At 58.4% G+C, this 17,926-nt stretch overlaps 1 protein-coding gene across 1 annotated transcript; it reads left to right on the forward strand.

Annotated features, from left to right (window-relative positions):
* Nucleotides 1-508: 508 nt before the first annotated feature.
* SELENON (selenoprotein N) lies at nucleotides 509-17,549 on the forward strand. Its single transcript, XM_040229623.1, has 11 exons — nucleotides 509-916; nucleotides 5,370-5,503; nucleotides 8,217-8,429; nucleotides 8,608-8,732; nucleotides 9,308-9,445; nucleotides 11,000-11,081; nucleotides 11,698-11,886; nucleotides 12,255-12,360; nucleotides 13,422-13,534; nucleotides 13,624-13,725; nucleotides 15,118-17,549. The coding sequence occupies exons 1-11, from the start codon at nucleotides 868-870 to the stop codon at nucleotides 15,286-15,288; spliced, it is 1,422 nt and encodes a 473-aa protein (XP_040085557.1). The 5' UTR covers nucleotides 509-867; the 3' UTR covers nucleotides 15,289-17,549.
* The last annotated feature ends 377 nt before the right edge of the window (nucleotides 17,550-17,926 follow it).

A 17,926-nucleotide genomic window follows, 5' to 3' on the forward strand; every position in this document is an offset into this window, starting at 1 on the left:
GTCGGCGAGCTCCGCCGCCGGGGCGCGCCCGCGCGCTGGCGGCGGTCGGGGCGCTGCTCGCCGCCGCCGCGGCCGCCGCCGCCGCCCGGGCCTTCGCCCGCTACAGCGAGGCCCAGGCGGCCGCGAGGCAGGTCCGAGTCGGCGGAGAGGGCGCGGCGGCCGGCCGGGGACGCTCGGGTGGGCCCCGGCGGCGGAGCTCGCCGACGGGCAGGGCTCCGAGGGGCCGGGGGCCGGTGGGGGAAAGGGCGGGGATGGAAGGGCAGCCTGACCAGAGGGGGACGGGGCCGGAGGGCCGGGAGGGCGGCCGGGAAGGAAAAGGCGGGGGCTCCAGAGAGCGGGCGGGCTAGGAAGGACTGACGGGGGTGAGCAGACTGGCCCCGAGTGAGGCCGGGGCTGGGACGGCTCCTAGGGGAGCCGGCGGATGGGTGACTAGGACAGTTCACCGCAGACAAAGCACTGAGCGCGGCTGGGACCCAAGCATCCGGGCGGGGCCGGGGGCGCTGGGACGGTGGGGAGGGGAGACCAGGGAGGACGATGGGTGGACCAAGAGGGTGACTCTAGATGGATCCGGATACGAAGCTGGCACTCGGAGAGTGGACAGTGGACGAAGGCTCGGAGTGTAGCAGGGACCGAGAGGAATGGGAACGGAGGACCTGGGCTCTGGGGCGTGCAGAAGTGGCATTTGGACAGATGTTTCGGAGATGGATGGACTGAAAGAACTCAGGAAGGTGGTGGCGAGAGCGATTTGGGATACCAGTGGGTATCCGGTTGCTCAACCCAGCGCCTCCTCCCAAGCAGGATTCAGCACTGAAAACCCTGGGGACAGAAGGCCTCTTCCTCTTCTCCTCCTTGGACACTGACCGGGACATGTACATCAGCCCCGAGGAGTTCAAGCCCATCGCTGAGAAGCTGACAGGTACTAGGAGAGGCTGGGGACCTAGGAGGAGGGACCTGGAGCACCACCCTCTGGTTCTTGCTCTGTGTCTGCTCTGAGCAGGAGGACTGCCTGGAGTAGGAGGAGGCTGCCCTGGGGTTCAGAGATACTTTCTAGCGGGTGGTTTGGGCAAGCTGCCTCACCATGAGTACACACAAACAAAGACACACACACACAGACACAGAGACACACAGACACACACACAGACAGACACACAGAGACACACAGACACGGACACACATACACAAACACAGACACATACACACGCTTGAGCCTGTTCTCACAGATGAATATTACAAGCTAACATTCTCTGACCGCTTCCTCAGGACCGGACATCACCTGAAGCACCTTCAGCTGCCCTGGGCTTTAGAGATACTTTCTAGTGGGTGGTTGGGGCAAGCTGCCTCACCATGAGTACACACACATGCACGCATACACACCCCTTTCCGAGCCTGTTCTCCTCACGGGTGAATATTACAAGCTAACATTCTCTGACCGCTTTCCCAGGACCAGACTCACTTTAAGTACTTTCTGAGTTATCTCTTAGCAGTGCCTGTGAGATGGATGCTGACCTGATCCTCACGTGTATGCTTTGAGAGACTGGGGAGAGGAAGGCTCTCCAGCCTGCCCAGGAGGGAAAGGTGCCAGGAGGTTGCAGGGCGAGGATTAGGGAGCCTCTGTCTTCAGGTCCTGCACCAGCTGATTTGAAGATTAGAGAAAACGTCTGCAAAGTGCAGTAGATGGTCAATGGCGTGGTGTGTGTGCTCAGTCGTGTCTGACTCTTTGCGACCCTGTAGACTGTGTAGCCTGGGGACAGTGATGGCCCCCCATTCCAGGACTCTTGCCTGGAAAATCCCCTGGACGGAGGAGCCTGGTGGGCTGCAGTCCATGGGGTCACTAAGAGTCGGACACAACTGAGCGGCTTCACTTTCACTTTTCACTTTCATGCATTGGAGAAGGAAATGGCAACCCACTCCAGTGTTCTTGCCTGGAGAATCCCTGGGACGGGGGAGCCTGGTGGGCTGCCGTCTATGGGGTCCCACAGAGTCGGACACGACTGAAGTGACTTAGCAGCAGCAGCAGCAGACTGTAGCCTGCCAGGTTCCCCTGTCCGTGGAATTTTCCAGGCAAGCATACTAGAGTGGGTTACCATTTCCTACTCCAGGGGATCTTCCCAGCCTGGGGATTGAACTCGAGTCTCCTTCATCTCCTCAATGCAGACAGATTCTTTACCGCTGCGCCCCCTGGGAAGCCTGGATGATCAATAGACAGGAGCTATTGCTATTACTACTAAATATTAAACTTTCCTGGGGAACTGTCAGATTCCTATCCTACTTTGTCACCCGTTTTGCCTGGATGTAATTTGATTTCGGTTGTAAAGATGAGCTAAAGCATTCTAATGAGTTAGAAAATGTCTCTTCCACCACTCCGTCACCACCCTAACCTCTGTGTCCATATCTTGTGATGTTTCTTGAACTTCTGATCTTGGGCATCTACTTGTTACCCAGATCGCCTGGTGTAAGTAGGTCAGTAGATGGGAAAGACAGAAAGAGATGCCAGCTGCTCTCAGGCAAGTAAGAGCCTGAGGTCCGAGATGGGCTTTCTGTGTCTCAGGATGGGGTTGGGCAGGTCAGCTTAGTCCCGGCCCGGTGGCACAGCCCTGTCAGAGAAGAGTCAGATGAAAAATGCTAATTTGGTGGAGCAGACGCGTCAGTGCCTCCCAGGGGCAGTCAGGTTCTGCCATGAAAGCAGATGGGCAAGTACACAGGTCAGTCCCGTGCGGATTCGCTTTGACTTCATATTTTGCACGCACTGCTCCGAGCAGCCACACAGCCACATCCTTGTTCTTTTCTGCGCCTAGAGAGCCAGAGTTCCCTCATTATGACATGTTGGCCAAGCTTGCTGAGCTTGGGGATGCTTTTAGTTTTTTTACACAAATCTTTTTCTCCATCGGGGAAAATAATCTCTCCCTGCATTACCACCTAAGCCACTGTGAGTACAAAACTGGACCAAGTTGTCAGATGAACAAAAAATAAAACCAAAAAGAAACACCAAATCTAAGTAGGAAATAGAGGCAAACAGTCCTCTCTAGGTGGTACAATTATATATGCCTAATTTTCTGCTTTGTAGCTTAATATTTTTACAAATTGTCTATAGTGAGCAAAGTTTACGTATTAGTTGGGAAATACAACTTTTTATTTAAAAACCAAAAAGCCACAACATGCAAGGCATTATTATTCAGAATTATCTGTGATAACAGTAAAATGATTGGATAAGGAAGCTGACCAGTAACCCTACATATTCCTGTTGCTCCGTTCCTCTGAGGTTTCCAGATTGCTGTTTGGAAATTTTGTTGCCTTGACTTAGAAATGCAGAAGTAAGTGGGATGCTTTGAAACAGGGATTTCCATCAGAAGCCACTGGGGGTGGGAGGGTGGGATGCTAATCAAAAGCACACTTTCTCCAGTTTCTAGCCCTTGAAGACTGACCCAGTAGGTCTGACTCAGGGGGTTCTGGGCATCTGTAGTTTAAAAAGGCATCCTGGTGATTCCAGCGATTCCTGGGTAAGCACTCTTTTGAATGTACCCATCCAGTCTGTCGGTCCGTCAACAAATGCCAAGCAAGGGTATCTGCCCCCAAGAGAGCAGTCATGGCAAGACCCACCCATGCTTCATTCCATTATCTGCGTCATGGGGCCCCTCCCTGCTGTTAACCACCCCCCCCAACCCCCCGCCGCCAAGCCTTCATCCTGGCTCCCTCCACCCTTGAAAGACTACACATTTGGCAGGTCTCTGAGCAGGAAGAGATCCAATGAATCAGGTTCAGCTACTGTCAGTCCAGCCCCTCCTTATACCGATGGGGAAACGGGCCACCCAGGAAATCAGGGAGAAGCAGGTCTCCTGACTTCAGGACCAGTGCTGTTTCTGTGACACGAAAGATTGCCTGATTCCACGTTCCCTGACCTCTCCGAGCAGCCTTTGCTTCTCCATGAGACCCCCATGACCAGACGTGCATAGTAGCATGACCTCCTGGAAGGGCTGAGGGATTTGCCCCCCAAATAGTCCAGGAAATAGAGCTGACCTCACCCCAGAGATGGGCTGAGAGAAGGGGACCAGCCAGCCTGGCCTGGTAGAAGGAGCACACGTTAGGATCAGAATTAGGTTTGAGCCCTAGCCCTGTGGATCCCCAACCCTGAAACCATTGGTAATAAGTCATACAGCTGATGTTTATTACGGCTTACTCTGTACCAGGCCTAGTGCTAACACCACGTGGATTACCTCATTTAATCCTCATAACAGGCCCCTGGGCCAACTACCATGCAGCTGGTGAGGGGTGGGGCTGCTACTTGAACCCAGGTCATCTGGTTCCTGAGCCTTTGAGGAAACTTTGGAGATCTTAATGTCCCCAGAAGAGAGTTGTGGTTGATTGCAGGTTTAGGGTACAGCAGGCCCACATTTGAATCCTGATTCACACACGGCCTGGCTGTGTGTCCTTGGGAAGTGACTTCAACTCTCTGAGCCTCCAGTTTCTCATTTGTAACATGGAATTGATAATACTGCCTCACAGGACTACTGTGAAATTAAAACGTGATATATATAGGAGAAATTGTATATGCGGAATATACTGTGTTGTATACATTATATGTACACTTTGTATATCATATTGCTGCTGCTGCTGCTGCTGCTAAGTCGCTTCAGTCGTGTCCGACTCTGTGCGACCCCATAGACGGCAGCCCACCAGGCTCCCCCGTCCCAGGGATTCTCCAGGCAAGAACACTGGAGTGGATTGCCATTTCCTTCTCCAATGCATGAAGGTGAAAAGAGAAAGTGAAGCCACTCAGTCGTGTCCGACTCTTCTCGACCCCATGGACTGTAGCCCACAGGCTCCTCCGTCCATGGGATTTTCCAGGCAGGAGTACTGGAGTCAGGTGCCATTGCCTTCTCTGGTATATCATATTGGGTTGGCCCAAAAGTTCATTCAAGTTTTCCTGTAAGATGTTATGGTGATGTGATGTGATTAGTCGCACAGTCGTGTCCGACTCTTTGCAACCCCATGGACTGTAGCCTACCAGGCTCCTCTGTCCATGGGATTTTCCAGGCAATAGTACTGGAGTGGATTGCCATTTCCTTCTCCAGGGGGTCTTCCCCACCCAGGGATCGAACCCGGGTCTCCCGCATTGTAGACAGACACTTTACCATCTGAGCCACCAGCCCAAATAACTTCTGGGCTAGCCCAATACATATACAATTTCTTTGTATATGTTTGATAAATGATGTAATCTATATTGTTACTTTGGTGATTGTTACCTGTTACAGCCTCCCACCCCCATCCCTCCCAAGCATGGCTTCCTTAATCACTGGCCCATGCAGACATCCTAGGAGGTAAGGCCCTGCCGTCTAAGGGAGGACCCCTCTCCGCTGGCCTGTGTCTCACAGGGTCGATTCCTACGGCCAACTACGAGGAAGAGGAGCTGCCCCCTGACCCCAGCGAGGAGACTCTCACCATAGAAGCCCGATTCCAGCCTCTGCTCCCTGAGTCCATGACCAAGAGCAAAGATGGGTTCCTAGGGGTAAGTTGGGGCAGGAGGGGCAGGGGGCCTCCCAGAGACAGGACCAGAGACGGGGGACCATCTGTGTGTGCTCGCCTCCTGAGAATGGTCTGTGCTCTGCTCATCTTTCCTCCCTCCCTTCCCTCCCTCATCCAGTGCCCTCTGTGCACCCAGCGTGCCAGGCCCTGTCCCACCGTCCAGGCCCCCGGTCTGGTAGGGGAGCTAGGAGGGATAAGCATGAACCTGTGACCCAGATGGCTCCCTAGAGGGAATGACCTCTGACAGCACCTGCAAGGGAGGAAGGCTCAGGCCGGTGTCCACAGGGGAGGGAGGGTCTGGCTGGAGGAAACAGCCGGTACGCTAGAGACCATGCTGATGCAGACAACTTGCTTATGATCATTACTCTCTATAAGTCAATCTTCCCGCTCCGAGGCTGCGATTTCCTCAGGGCGAGGCCTGTGACACACATCTGTGTGTCCCCAGGCCCCTAGCACAGTACCTGGCCCCTGACAGGTGCTCTCTTGAGCTCCGATGAACTGGACCTGAAGTTGAGTCCCTGGCAGGGGCTCTGGAGTAGGGAATGACCCTGACAAGTGCCATCCTCACCAGCCCCACCTGAACCCCAGGCCCTGTGGACAAGGCCTCAAACCCTCCCAGGATCTGGCATCCCTAGGCCCTGCTGCCTTTCCTGCTCGCTCCCCTGCCCTCTCCTCTCAGCTGTCCATGGCTCCAGATGTCCAGACTTTCCTCCACCTGTGAGCTAGCTCACATGCTGGTCCCTCGACCAAGAACACCTTTTCTCTTTGCCTTGCCCACACCTGCTCAGCCTTTGTGTCTCAGCTGAACCATCGCTTCAGCACAGACAAAGGCCTGAAGGCAGGAGATGCCTGGCAGGACCCTGAGGGCAGAGAGAGGGGGTGACTGGACCCCGGGCAGGGGCATCCCTATCAGTGGGACTGGAAGAGAAGTTGCCTGATGGCCCAGGGGCTCAGTTGCCTGACTTTGGCCTTCATTCTGCAGCAGCCAAATACCATAGTGTGTTTTGAAGTAGGAGACATCCCTCATCAGATCTAGGCTTTCCAGGCCGGCAGCTGGGGAGAAATGGAAGAAGACCAGTTCCTAGGAGGGATGGGAAGACAGGAAGAGGGAAGGGGAGGCCTTGGTGATGGAAAAGAAGGACCACCCGAGAGATGCTGGGGAGGGAAGAAAGATAGCGCGGGGCTCCTAAAGGAAGGGGCTGGGGAGGGGTGGTTGGGGTATCTCAGGCTTCTGGCTGGTGGCCAGGTGCGTGGGGGACCCATCGCCTGATGGGAGCTGGAGGAGGGGCGCGGGTCTGGTAGGGAGGGTATGGGGCCAGTCTGGACTGCTGGAGTTGAGGTTCCTGAGGACGTCCGGGGGAGAGTCCAGCATGGTCTGGGTCTGAGATGAGTCCCTCCCACCGAGCGGAGAGAGCAGGTGCAGGGGCCCACTTGCACTAGCAGGGGAGGTGGGGTCTGGAAGACCCCAGCCCTGCCTCCCTAGCTCAGGCCCCACCTTGCGGGCCACTCCCCAAGAGCTCCGAAGCTTGTGAGCAGGACCAGCAGGCAGACAGGCTCCACCTGGCCCCACCCGGCCAGCCCTGCTTTGAGAACTCCCCTCGCCACCTCAGCTCGTGCATAGGCCAGCAGACCAAAAGCCCGGGTGCCCCTGCCGTCCCTGGGCTTCCTCACGCCCCTGCCTGCCCTGTTCTCTGCTCCCTATGCCCCACCTCTCCAAGTCTCCCTGAGCCCAGGGCCCCTCACCAGGGAGGTGGAGGAGGGGACTTGTTACTGTCAAAGGTGGGACAGCTCTCTGGCGGCCGGGAGCCCTGAGCGGGGCCAGGCACTCACTGTCGTGGCAGCTGCTGTTGGTGACCGGTAAGGGCAGGGAAGAGCCACTGAAGGTGGGGCTCTGACCAGGGGACCTGCGTGGTCCAGGGCACCTGCGTGGTCCAGGGCCTCCTGCTCTAGGCCTGCACAGTGTCTGAGCCGCCTCCTCTCCTGCCTGTCACTCATCTGACAGCACTGGAGTGGATTACTGATGAGGAAACGGTCAGGGGAGGCCTTGGGCCTGGGTGCCCAGCCAGTATGGTCCAGGCTACGCTTGAAGCAGTGGTGCCCTTCCTCCCCCTCCTCTGTGGTCTCATCCTGCCCCTGACCCTAGAGATTTCACCCAAAGGTGGCTGCTGCTCCCCCCCACAGACTCCTGAATTCTTGTTACCCAGGACGTTAGCTGCAGGGAGGAGACTTGGAGGGGGAGCTTAGAGAGCAGAAAGCAGGGTAGGTGGAGGGGGTGAGGAAACCCAGAGTGGGGCGGGGGCACACAGGGCTGGTCTGCTGGCTTATGCACAAGAGGGAAGTGGGACCTGGGCTGGGAAGGCAGGAAGGTCAGGGCCTACCACACAGAGCCCCCCTGTTCCAGTCCTAAGAGACCCTCCTGCTGCCTCGATTCCCCTGTCTTCGCAAGAGGTGTCTGGCCTGGGCTGGACCCGAGGGGCCTCAGGGGCACCGCTTCCCAGGCTGGGGGCTGGGAGAGGCGAAGTGAGCCTCAGCTCTGGCAGGACGGTACCAGCCAGACTCACCCCGTCCTGACCAGAGCAGGAGCCTCCCAGTGCCTCTGTTTCCTGAGTTCGGGGGTTGGCTCAGGGCTCGAGGAGACCTCCGGGCAGCCTGGGAGGTTCTCAGTGCCCAGCGTGCTGGCGGTCGCCCTGCCCCAGGTCTCCCGCCTGGCCCTGTCTGGCCTCCGCAACTGGACCACGGCAGCCTCGCCCAGCGCCGTGTTTGCCGCCCGCCACTTCCGGCCCTTCCTCCCGCCCCGGGGCCACGTGGAGCTGGGCGAGCCTTGGTGGATCATCCCCAGTGAGCTGAGCGTCTTCACCGGCTACTTGTCCAACAACCGCTTCTACCCACCGCCGCCCAAGGGCAAGGAGGTGAGGGCAGCCCCATGGCCCCATGCCCCAGCCCTGCACCTGGACCCCAAGACGCCGGCCTGCCGCCCACCCTGCACTCCTGCCTCCATCCGGCCCCACCCCTGGTCCAGGGCCGACACTCACCCAGGGGAGCGGGGTCCCCGCAAGCCAACCCCAGGTCCCACTGCCCTCCCCGCAGGTCATCATCCACCGGCTCCTGAGCATGTTCCACCCACGGCCCTTCGTGAAGACCCGTTTTGCCCCTCAGGGGGCCGTGGCCTGCCTGACCGCCATCAGTGACTTCTATTACACCGTGATGTTCCGGTGAGGGGTCCTGGCAGCCCCATCCCTGGTTTCACCTGGGCCTGGGACTCCAGGGTGGCACGGAAGGGTACAGCCCCAGGAGCCAGGGCCAGGCCCCGCCACCACCATCACCACCACGTACCGCCCTGCGGGCCTGGCCAAGCAGCTTTGCTCTCTGAGCCTCATGTTCCTCCTCATGCACCAGGGAGGGGGTGACTTCCTCCAGGAGGCAGGAAAAAGTGCTGAGTGTGCTTTAGCATGGGGCTGGTGGCTGTGACTGTCATCCACACGGAAGGGGGTACATAAGAGCAGTGACACCAGGTCACACAGCCCCTGGAGAGGCTGTGAGAGCTCAGAGGAGGGTCAGCTACGCTTCCAGGGAAGGCGCAGGGAAGCTGGGCCCTGAAGGTAGGGCAGCGCCTTGAGGGCCTCCCCTCTCCCTGCCCCACACACTCCTCCACCCCCTGCCCAGCCCTCTGCCCCACCCAGAGTCTGGCCATCCCTGCGTGGGTTCCAGGCTTTGGGGCAGAAGGGGGAGGGCAGGCAAGCTCTGCTCGGCCAGGGGTCCCGCTCCCAGCTGGCTCCCTTCCCTCCAGCATCCACGCCGAGTTCCAGCTCAGCGAGCCCCCCGACTTCCCCTTCTGGTTCTCCCCTGGCCAGTTCACCGGCCACATCATCCTCTCCAAAGATGCCACCCACGTCCGTGACTTCCGGCTCTTCGTGCCCAACCACAGGTGAGAGCCTCCATCCCACCCCAGCCTCCTGTTCCCATGTGCCCCCCGCCAGCTCCCAGAGTTCAGCCCCCCTCAGTCTCTCACCAGAGCCCCTTCTCTTGGGAAGCACCTGGAGCTGACCTCGGAGGAGGCAGTATGAGGTGGTCGGGGGCAGGGAGGTGGTCGTTCCATCATCCCAGGCAGCACCTGGGACACGCTTATGGGATGATGGAGTGACCAGCCAGCTCTGCACTGGGACCTAAGGCACCAGCCCGCAGCCCCTCCCTGAAGCTGGAGCCCCGCTGTTCATTCTGCTGACAGATTCGTGATCACACCTTGCCCTGGCATCCTAGGGGAAGGCTGGCAGGTGGGCAGGGGCCTGACTGGTAGGAGTGCAGGAAGCCTTCCCAAAGGAAGGGACATCTGCGCAGCGACCTGGGGGCTGAGGAGGGTGTAGCAGAGGGAACAGCACATGCGGAGACCTAAGGGGCAGGCCCTCCTTACCTGCAGTTGCAGGGTGGGGACTGAGGGTGGCTTCTGGAAGGGCTTGATGCCAGCCACCTGCCTGCCTGCTCCACCTGCTCAGGGTCAGCCACTTGTCGGGGGAACACGGGATGCAGAGAGCCTTTCCAGCTTTGTCCCAGATGGCAAGCCCAGGGGGGCCTGAGTGACTGTACCAGCACGGTCCGCTGGCTGGGAGCCAAATGGCCCAGAGCTAAGTCTCAGCTGTGGCACCAGTGGCTGTGGGCAAGACCCTGGCCCCCTCCAGGCCTCATTTTCCTCATCTGCTAGATGGGCGGCTGGGCCCTAGGTAGGAGTGAGAGGGTCACTGGGACAGCCTGGGAAGAGAACCCAGGACCAGGAGCGAACTGCCATCCTCGTTCAGGGTTACCGAGGGCAACGAGGGGCCCATGTGAAAATGATGAGGAAGGAGTGGCCCTCCTCCTCTCCCTTGCTCAGCAAGCATGTCCTTGTGCTGCGGGGGCTCAGCCCAGGGCTCGCCTGCCCCTGGCCCAGGGGTGGAGGTGGGGGCCTGGATTGGATGAAACAGAAGGAGCAGGAGGCGGGGGTGGGGTGCCTGCTTCACCGGCCCAAGGTGGTTGGTAGCCTGTCCTGGGGCGCCCTCATGTGGTGGATCTGCAGGCTGCAATGATCAGGCCAGACTTCCCACTGGAGACAGTGGAGGAGGCCCGCAGCGGGAGGACAGTCCCCGTTCTTCACTCCTGCCCAGCTCGAGGTGCTGGGGGAGGCACTGATGACCGCTGCCTCTAAGAGTCATGGGTCGCAGGCAGTGCGTGAGCCATGGATGTGGAAGCCCTTTGTAAACTGTAAAGGCCTGGGTCGGTGGAGGGTGGTGTGGTCCTAATGCCTTTAGAAGAGGCAGCCTGGCGCAAGAAAAGGTCCCAGGCTCTGCCGTCAGCATCCCAGTGGCTCTGAGACCTTAGGTTCACCCTGCTGAGTCTGTGTCCTCATCTATAAAATGGGGCCAGCGTCAGGCTTTCGGTGAGATAAAGTCTGATCTCTGATGGGCTTTGATGATGGCGTTGTGCCCTGGGCACCCTCTGCCGTCTCCAGGTCTCTGAATGTGGACATGGAGTGGCTGTATGGGGCCAGTGAGAGCAGCAACATGGAGGTGGACATCGGCTACATACCCCAGGTGAGCGCACAGGTGGTCCCTTCAAGTGGTTAGTCATAGTCGTGTCCAACTCTGCAACCCCAGGGACTGTAGCCCACCAGGGTCCGCTGTCTATGGCATTTCCCAGGCAAGAATACTGGAGTGGGCTGCCATTTCCTCTTCCAGAAGATCTTCCAGACCCAGGGATCGAACCCGGCTCTCGTGCATCTCCTGCGTTAGCAGGCGGGTTCTTTACCACTGAGCCACCCAGGAAGCCTCAGGTTGGAAGGTGGGACTTGGTGGCAGGGCCCTGCCACAGGGTCTCTCAGCTTGGCTGCAGGGAGACCCAGCTGGCTAGGAGCCTCAGGACAGGGAATGACAGAGTTCCTGGCAGGCAAAGCAGGATCCTGGGAAGACACGTATTCCTGCACGCAGAGTCCAGCAGCTGCCATGGGCCCTCAGCTGGCTTCCCTCAGTGGAGCCCTGGCTGGACAGCGGGCTCTGTACCAGACTCACTGCACAGCCTTGACTGGGCCCTGCCCTTCCCTGGGCCTGTCTCCCCGCCTCTGCGATGAGTGACGTGTCTCTGAGGGTCTCTCGGGGCCCCTGGAGGACTCTTGCCCCTCACTGAGACATCCCTCACTGACCCCTGGCCCAGATGGAGCTGGAGGCGCTGGGCCCCTCGGTGCCCTCCGTGATCCTGGACGAGGATGGCAACCTGATCGACAGCCGCCTGCCCTCAGGGGAGCCCCTCCAGTTTGTGTTTGAGGAGATCCAGTGGCAGCAGGAGCTAAGCTGGGAGGAGGCAGCCCGGCGCCTGGAGGTGGCCATGTACCCCTTCAAGAAGGTGAAGCGGGACAGCGGGCACAGGCGGGGCGGGCTCCCTGGGGCTGGGATGAGAGCTGAGGAGCGGCATGTGGGCCCTGGGCACCGAGTGCCAGGCAGGGCTGTGGCTGAGGCTGCCTCCCGGTGGGGCTCAGCCTGGACCAGGGAGCCGCCCCTTTGTCCTTCAGAACTTGGTGGAAGCATCCCCCGGCTCAGCATCTCGTGCACACAGCAAACATCCATGCACATGTACACACACAGCCGTACATGTGCACACACACACGCATCCACTACAAATACACACACGCCACAGGCACATCACACACTCAGCCCCTGCAGTGGGACCCTGGCCGCACACGATAGCTTCTCTCTGTCCCCACTTGGCCCCAGGTCACCTACCTGCCATTCACCGAGGCCTTTGATCAAGCCAAGGCCAAGAACAAGCTGGTGCACTCAATCCTGCTGTGGGGGGCCCTGGACGACCAGTCCTGCTGAGGTGAGGGGACCCCGGCAGTCCTCGGGGAGAGGGGGCGGCGTCACTCCTCGTGGGCACAGGAGGCTCTGAGACCACGGGACTCTGCTCTCAGAGCCCGAGGCTGCTTGAGGACCGCGTGGGACAGGGAGGTGGGGTGAGGGCTCTGGGGTGCTGTGCTGAGCTCCGAGGAAGCTGCGGGACTCAGGAGAAGGAGCCCAGCTCTGCCACCTTCAGCCAGGAGGCTTTGGCCAAGTGATTTGCCTTCTCAGACCTGAGTTTTCTTAGCAATAAGAGGATAACACACTTACCTCCCACCATTGTGAAAACAGATAGGAAACTGTCCGTGCTCTGGAAAGTGTTGCACACAAGTGAGAGAAAAATAGTGCCAAAGCCTGGACACTTTTCACTTAATCAGAAAAATACAACAAAGACCCCCTGGTGCAAAGATCTCTGGGTGCCTGATGGGGGTTACAAAGAGGAGCAAACAGTGCCCCTGCCCTCGTCCAGCCAATCGACAGACATCCTGGATACCTCCTGTGCCTAGCCGTAGGCTAGATGCTAGGCATCCTGCATCGAGGAAGTCAGAAGCAGTCTCTGGGCTCAGGGAGCACACAGTGTGTGCAGAAGGCAGACACTACAAGTATGGCAAGTTTACACAAGGCAAGGTCCAGAGTGGCACAGGAGTGTGTAACTGGGGGGTCAGGGAAGACTTACTTGAAAGAGGGACACAAGCTGAGACTCTGAAAGATGATTAAGGGTTTGTGACAGGAGGAAGTGTTTTAGATAAATAGAAGGATAGTCTGTGCAGAGGCCCTGGGGCAGCATTTAGTGGATTTAAGAAGCTGTCAGTGTCTGCAAGCCCCTGGGCCAGGTGGGGCCCAACACCAAGTCTCAGCCCAGGATTCCAGTATGTTACTGATGTTAATTACAGCTACCAGGAATTCAGTACCTCTTCTGTGGCACTGTTTGAATCACTGTTATTTCACCTGGGTGCACAGAGTATTCTGTAGTCCCTGAGGTTTACTGCTGATTGAAATCCCAGTGAGACATGTGGGGTCCTGGCCTTGCTTCTCCTTGAACAGGTTCGGGGCGGACTCTCCGGGAGACCGTCCTGGAAAGTTCGCCCATCCTCGCCCTCCTCAACGAGAGCTTCATCAGCACCTGGTCCCTGGTGAAGGAGCTGGAGGACCTGCAGGTGAGTGGCAGGGGGGTGGCAAGAGCCCCATGGGAGCCCCTGGGACAGTGGAGCCCAGGCGGCAGGAGCATACCCAGCTGTCCCCGCAGAACAACCAGGAGAACCCATCCCACCAGAAGCTGGCCGGCCTGCACCTGGAGAAGTACAGCTTCCCCGTGGAGATGATGGTCTGCCTGCCCAATGGCACCGTGGTAGGTCCCCGCCACCTGGCCTCAGCCGCGGGCAGAGGAAGCAGCGAGCCAGGGCCGTGGCTTACAGACCTCATCATCCTGGGCTGGCTCTGCCACCTCCTGGCTGGTCTCTTCTTAGCCAGTCCGAGCCTCAGTTATCCCCTGATGTCCCCTTGGCCTGCCTGCAGGTGTCGGGACCTTCCCTCAGAATGGGGACCTCGGCAGCACTCTGGGGCACAGTGGGCAGCAGAGTGGACAAGAATGTGACCCGGAAGGGAAGTCTCCCCTCAGACCATTGCAGCCAGCCCTGGCGTGGCAGGGATGGGGGGTGGCAGGGGGCAGGCCTGGTGGCAGCAGAAAGGACCTGCCACCACCCAGGCGGAGGCAAGACCCCCGCTCTCCCTGAGGGCCCCTGACTCAGCACTCTCGTGCTCAAGCGGGATTCGCACACGAGACTGATGATCACTAATGCTGATTTTTACAAACTGAGGCTCAGAAGGGTGCAGAGACGTGGCAAGAGCCGCACAAAGAAGAAGCATAGCTGGCTCTGAAAACAGGCGCCCACCTGTGAGCCTCAGCATCGCTTGCTCTTCTGAGCAAGCTGCTCCTTCTCCTTTCAGTCCTGCGGGATGGGCAGGGTGGGAGGTCAGCAGGTCGGGAGCAGCGCAGGAGCGAGAGCTGGGTTGGCCCGAGCATCAGTCCCTCAGTCGTGTCCGACTCTGCGACCCCACGGACAGTAGCCCACCAGTCTCCTCTGTCCATGGGATCCTCCAGGCAAGGAGTGGGTTTCCACTCCCTTCTCCAGGGGGTCTTCCCGACCCAGGAATCACTGTAGGCAGATTCTTTACCAGCTGAGCCACCAGGGAAGCTTCTGTCTCAGGCTCAGGGAAGGGAAGGCCTCAGGTTATCAGCCAGATCACACTGGTCCATGGACGACCCCCTCAGTGGACCCAGCCCAGCAGGGCCCCAGGTAGCGGAGCTGGGCAGACAGGACTCCACCTGGGCGGTGGGTGGCCTGCACTCTGCCGTTCGTTTACCGGGCACCTGCCCTTAAGGTGCTCACTAGCTGGAGTGGGAGGCTGATGGGGACACAGGCCTGGACATGCAGGTATTTTGACAGAAGTGAGTGTGGATTTCAGGGGTTGTGGGATCAGAGACAAGAGGGTCAAAGGGCACAGAGGCGGGCTTGGGGGGAGGGGTGATATTGAAAGGCCTTAGGTTTTACCTGGTGGGCGAGGGAGGTGTGGAGCCCTGGAGGCAGAGAGCCCTGTGAGCAGAGGAGGGGAACGTTCCAGCGGCGCTCACGCTCGCGGCTGCCCAGCGTGCCCATCATCTTGCCCAGACGAGGAAAGTTGAAGCCTTAGGGGGCACTGGGCCCCCCACCCCCGCTCTCCTCACCAACCTCTTCCCCAGGTCCACCACATCAATGCCAACTACTTCTTGGACATCACGTCCATGAAGCCCGAGGACATTGAGAACCACGTCTTCAGCTTCTCGTCCACCTTTGAAGACCCGTCCACGGCCACCTACATGCAGTTCCTGAAGGAGGGCCTCCGGCGCGGCCTGCCCCTCCTCCAGCCCTAGTGAGCCTGCCGCCGGTGAGACCCCAGCTGGACAGGGAGCTGGACAGGCCTCTCCTCCCGGGAGCTCCAGAGCTGCCTTCCCGTGTGTCACACATCAAGCCCTTCGCTCCACCTCTCAGGCTGCCTGTGGAGACCGGGGTCAGCTAATGGCGGCCATCCGAGCTTTGCCTTGGAGGTGGGTGGACAGGGGGTCCTTGGCTGACCTTAAGCGCTGGCTGCCACCACCAGTCTTTAACTACATTCCTGGCTCTGGTAGCTGCTTGAGACCCCAAAAGAGATGGCCTGGGGTCATCTCCTCAGACCGCCGCCACTCAGGCACATAGTCCCGGCCCTTGCAGGGCGAACAATAGGGAAGAATAGGTGCTAAAAAGACAGGGCCACCCCCTCTCCTTACCTTCACTCCTTCCAAAAGAGATATCAAGAAGCCTTGGCCTGGGTCGGGGGAGGCTGCCAAGGAAGCACTCCTGTCTGTCTGGAGCCTTCTTCCAGGCCAGAGGCCTGCCTGGCTGCCCTCCTGTGCCTGGGGTCCCCTGCCCAGGTGACGTCAGCCTTCTGGAAGCTCTGGGCAGAACCGTCCTTCAGAAGGGGAAATCGTACTGGACCCTGCTGCTCTCCAGACCACTCAATCCAACCTGACGAAAGGACCCCAGAACCTGTTTCAGGACTTCCTGGAGGCCTGCTCTCTAGGAGGTTTACTGTGAAGAAAGCTTCTGCCCTTGACAAGGAGTCCACTGAGGCCAAGGGCCTCAGCTTCCCCTACGGCCTACCCCAGCTCGGGTCACAGCGAGACTCATGGAGCCAGTGTCTCCGTAACAGCCCCCACCCGCTCCCCACCCCAGACCTCAGCTCCACAGAAACGTCTCCCAGAGGACGCAGCCTCCCCCAGAGCAGGCGCTGTCCCACCTCTCAGGCCGCCCAGACCAGGTTATCTACCGCTGGGCGGCCACCAACTCTCCTTGGCCTCTGAGTCCACATCCCGAGCCACTGACCACGGCCAGTCTTTTTTTTATATAAATGCAGAAAGCGTTTTTATGTGAACTTTCTCACAGTTTATATGTATTTTTGATAGCCCCGGCCCTGAGGAGAAAGAAAGGGGCGATGGTGTCCCCCCAGCAGCCGCCCCATGATGGCTGGATCTGAAAGCTTAGGTGGATCCAGCTTGATGTCTTTGCAGTTGCTCCTGTGGGAAGAAACATCCCCTTCTCTTCCTTCTTCTCGACCAACTTTTTAAAAATAGTCCCCAGAGGGTCTGTATACCCCCAACTGTATCCTTATCCTCCACTCAGGCCCATGAGGAGCCCTGGGGCTTTCACGAAGGCCCCTCCCCACCCCTACGTATCCCCCACCCCCCACCCTGCACCCTGGCGTCGGGGGGCTCCCCCTTCAGCCTGAAAGGGGAAGGAAGGCAGACATCTCAGATGCACTCCCCGGCCTCCCCACTGTGAGTCCCCCTGTCCACCACTAGAGTTTCCACACTGAGCCTTCCTCACAGGCTTGTTGTGGATGTTTGTGCGTATCACGATAATAGCTAGTTACTGAGCGCTTTCTCGGTCTAAGGCACTCTGTTAAGATGACATGTATTTTCTCATTTACTCCTCACAACAAAGGACACGAGGCGGATAGCCGTCATTCCTGTCTTGTAGATGAAGGAACTGAGTCTCAGGAAAGCGAAGTGACTTGCCCAAGGCGACTCAGTGGTGGGCTTGACGTTCAGCCTGTGTCTTGATGTTGGGAGTGTTTTGTCTTGTCCCTCCCACCTCTCTCCCCTGCCTGTTTTCACCAAGGCGAAAAAGAAAGCCTTTCAAACCAAAATGTCAGGTTCCCCTGTCTTCTCTAGAGCAAATGAGGCGCGAGCCAGCAAGCTCGGCCAGGTTCTTTGTGTCCCTCCTGGGAGGCAGTGCTTTCATGCCGCTTACAGGGAGGGAGGCCGCTAAGCCTGTCTCAGTGCTTCCATCTTGGGTGGCAGTAACCCGTCCCACTAGCCACCTGGTGTCCACAGACATTCAGCCCTCCCACCCAGCAGGCTCCTCCCCTCATGCTGGGCTAAGAAGGCCAACGCCATGATGAGGGATCCTTGTCCCATGGAAGGTGAGGCTTGCACTTCCTGCATCCTCCCCTGATGCCTCTGCCTGATCCCCTACTGTGTTCAAAGGCTCATGGTGGGGGAGGCCCCCCGCTGCCCTCTTGTCACCCCTCCTCCACTTCCCTCCTCTATCCCCAGTATGTCCTATAATAAAATTGAAGAGATGAGGGTGGTTCTAAGTGCCTTTCCTTTAAGCCAGATGTTGTTCTGTTCTGTTCTCCATCTCACTCCTCTGCTGGAGAACTGATACTTTTGAATTGAGACGCCCTTGGACCACAAGATCAAACCACTCAATCCTAAAGGAAACCAACCCTGAATATTCATTGGAAGGACTGATACTGAAGGTGAAGCTTCAATACTTTGGCCACCTGATGCAAAGAATGGACTCATTGGAAAAGACCCTGATGCTGGGAAAGATTGAAGGCAAAAAGAGAAGGGGGCAGCAGAGGATGAGATAGCATCACCGACTCAATGGACGTGAATCACTAGAAAGACAGAGGAGGCTGGCGTGCTATAGTCCGTGGGGTTGCAAGGAGCCAAATTAGTGACTGAACAA

The sequence above is a fragment of the Oryx dammah genome, unplaced genomic scaffold, assembly GCF_014754425.2.
Source record: "Oryx dammah isolate SB20612 unplaced genomic scaffold, SCBI_Odam_1.1 HiC_scaffold_27, whole genome shotgun sequence".
In the NCBI taxonomy this organism is placed as follows: domain Eukaryota; kingdom Metazoa; phylum Chordata; class Mammalia; order Artiodactyla; family Bovidae; genus Oryx; species Oryx dammah.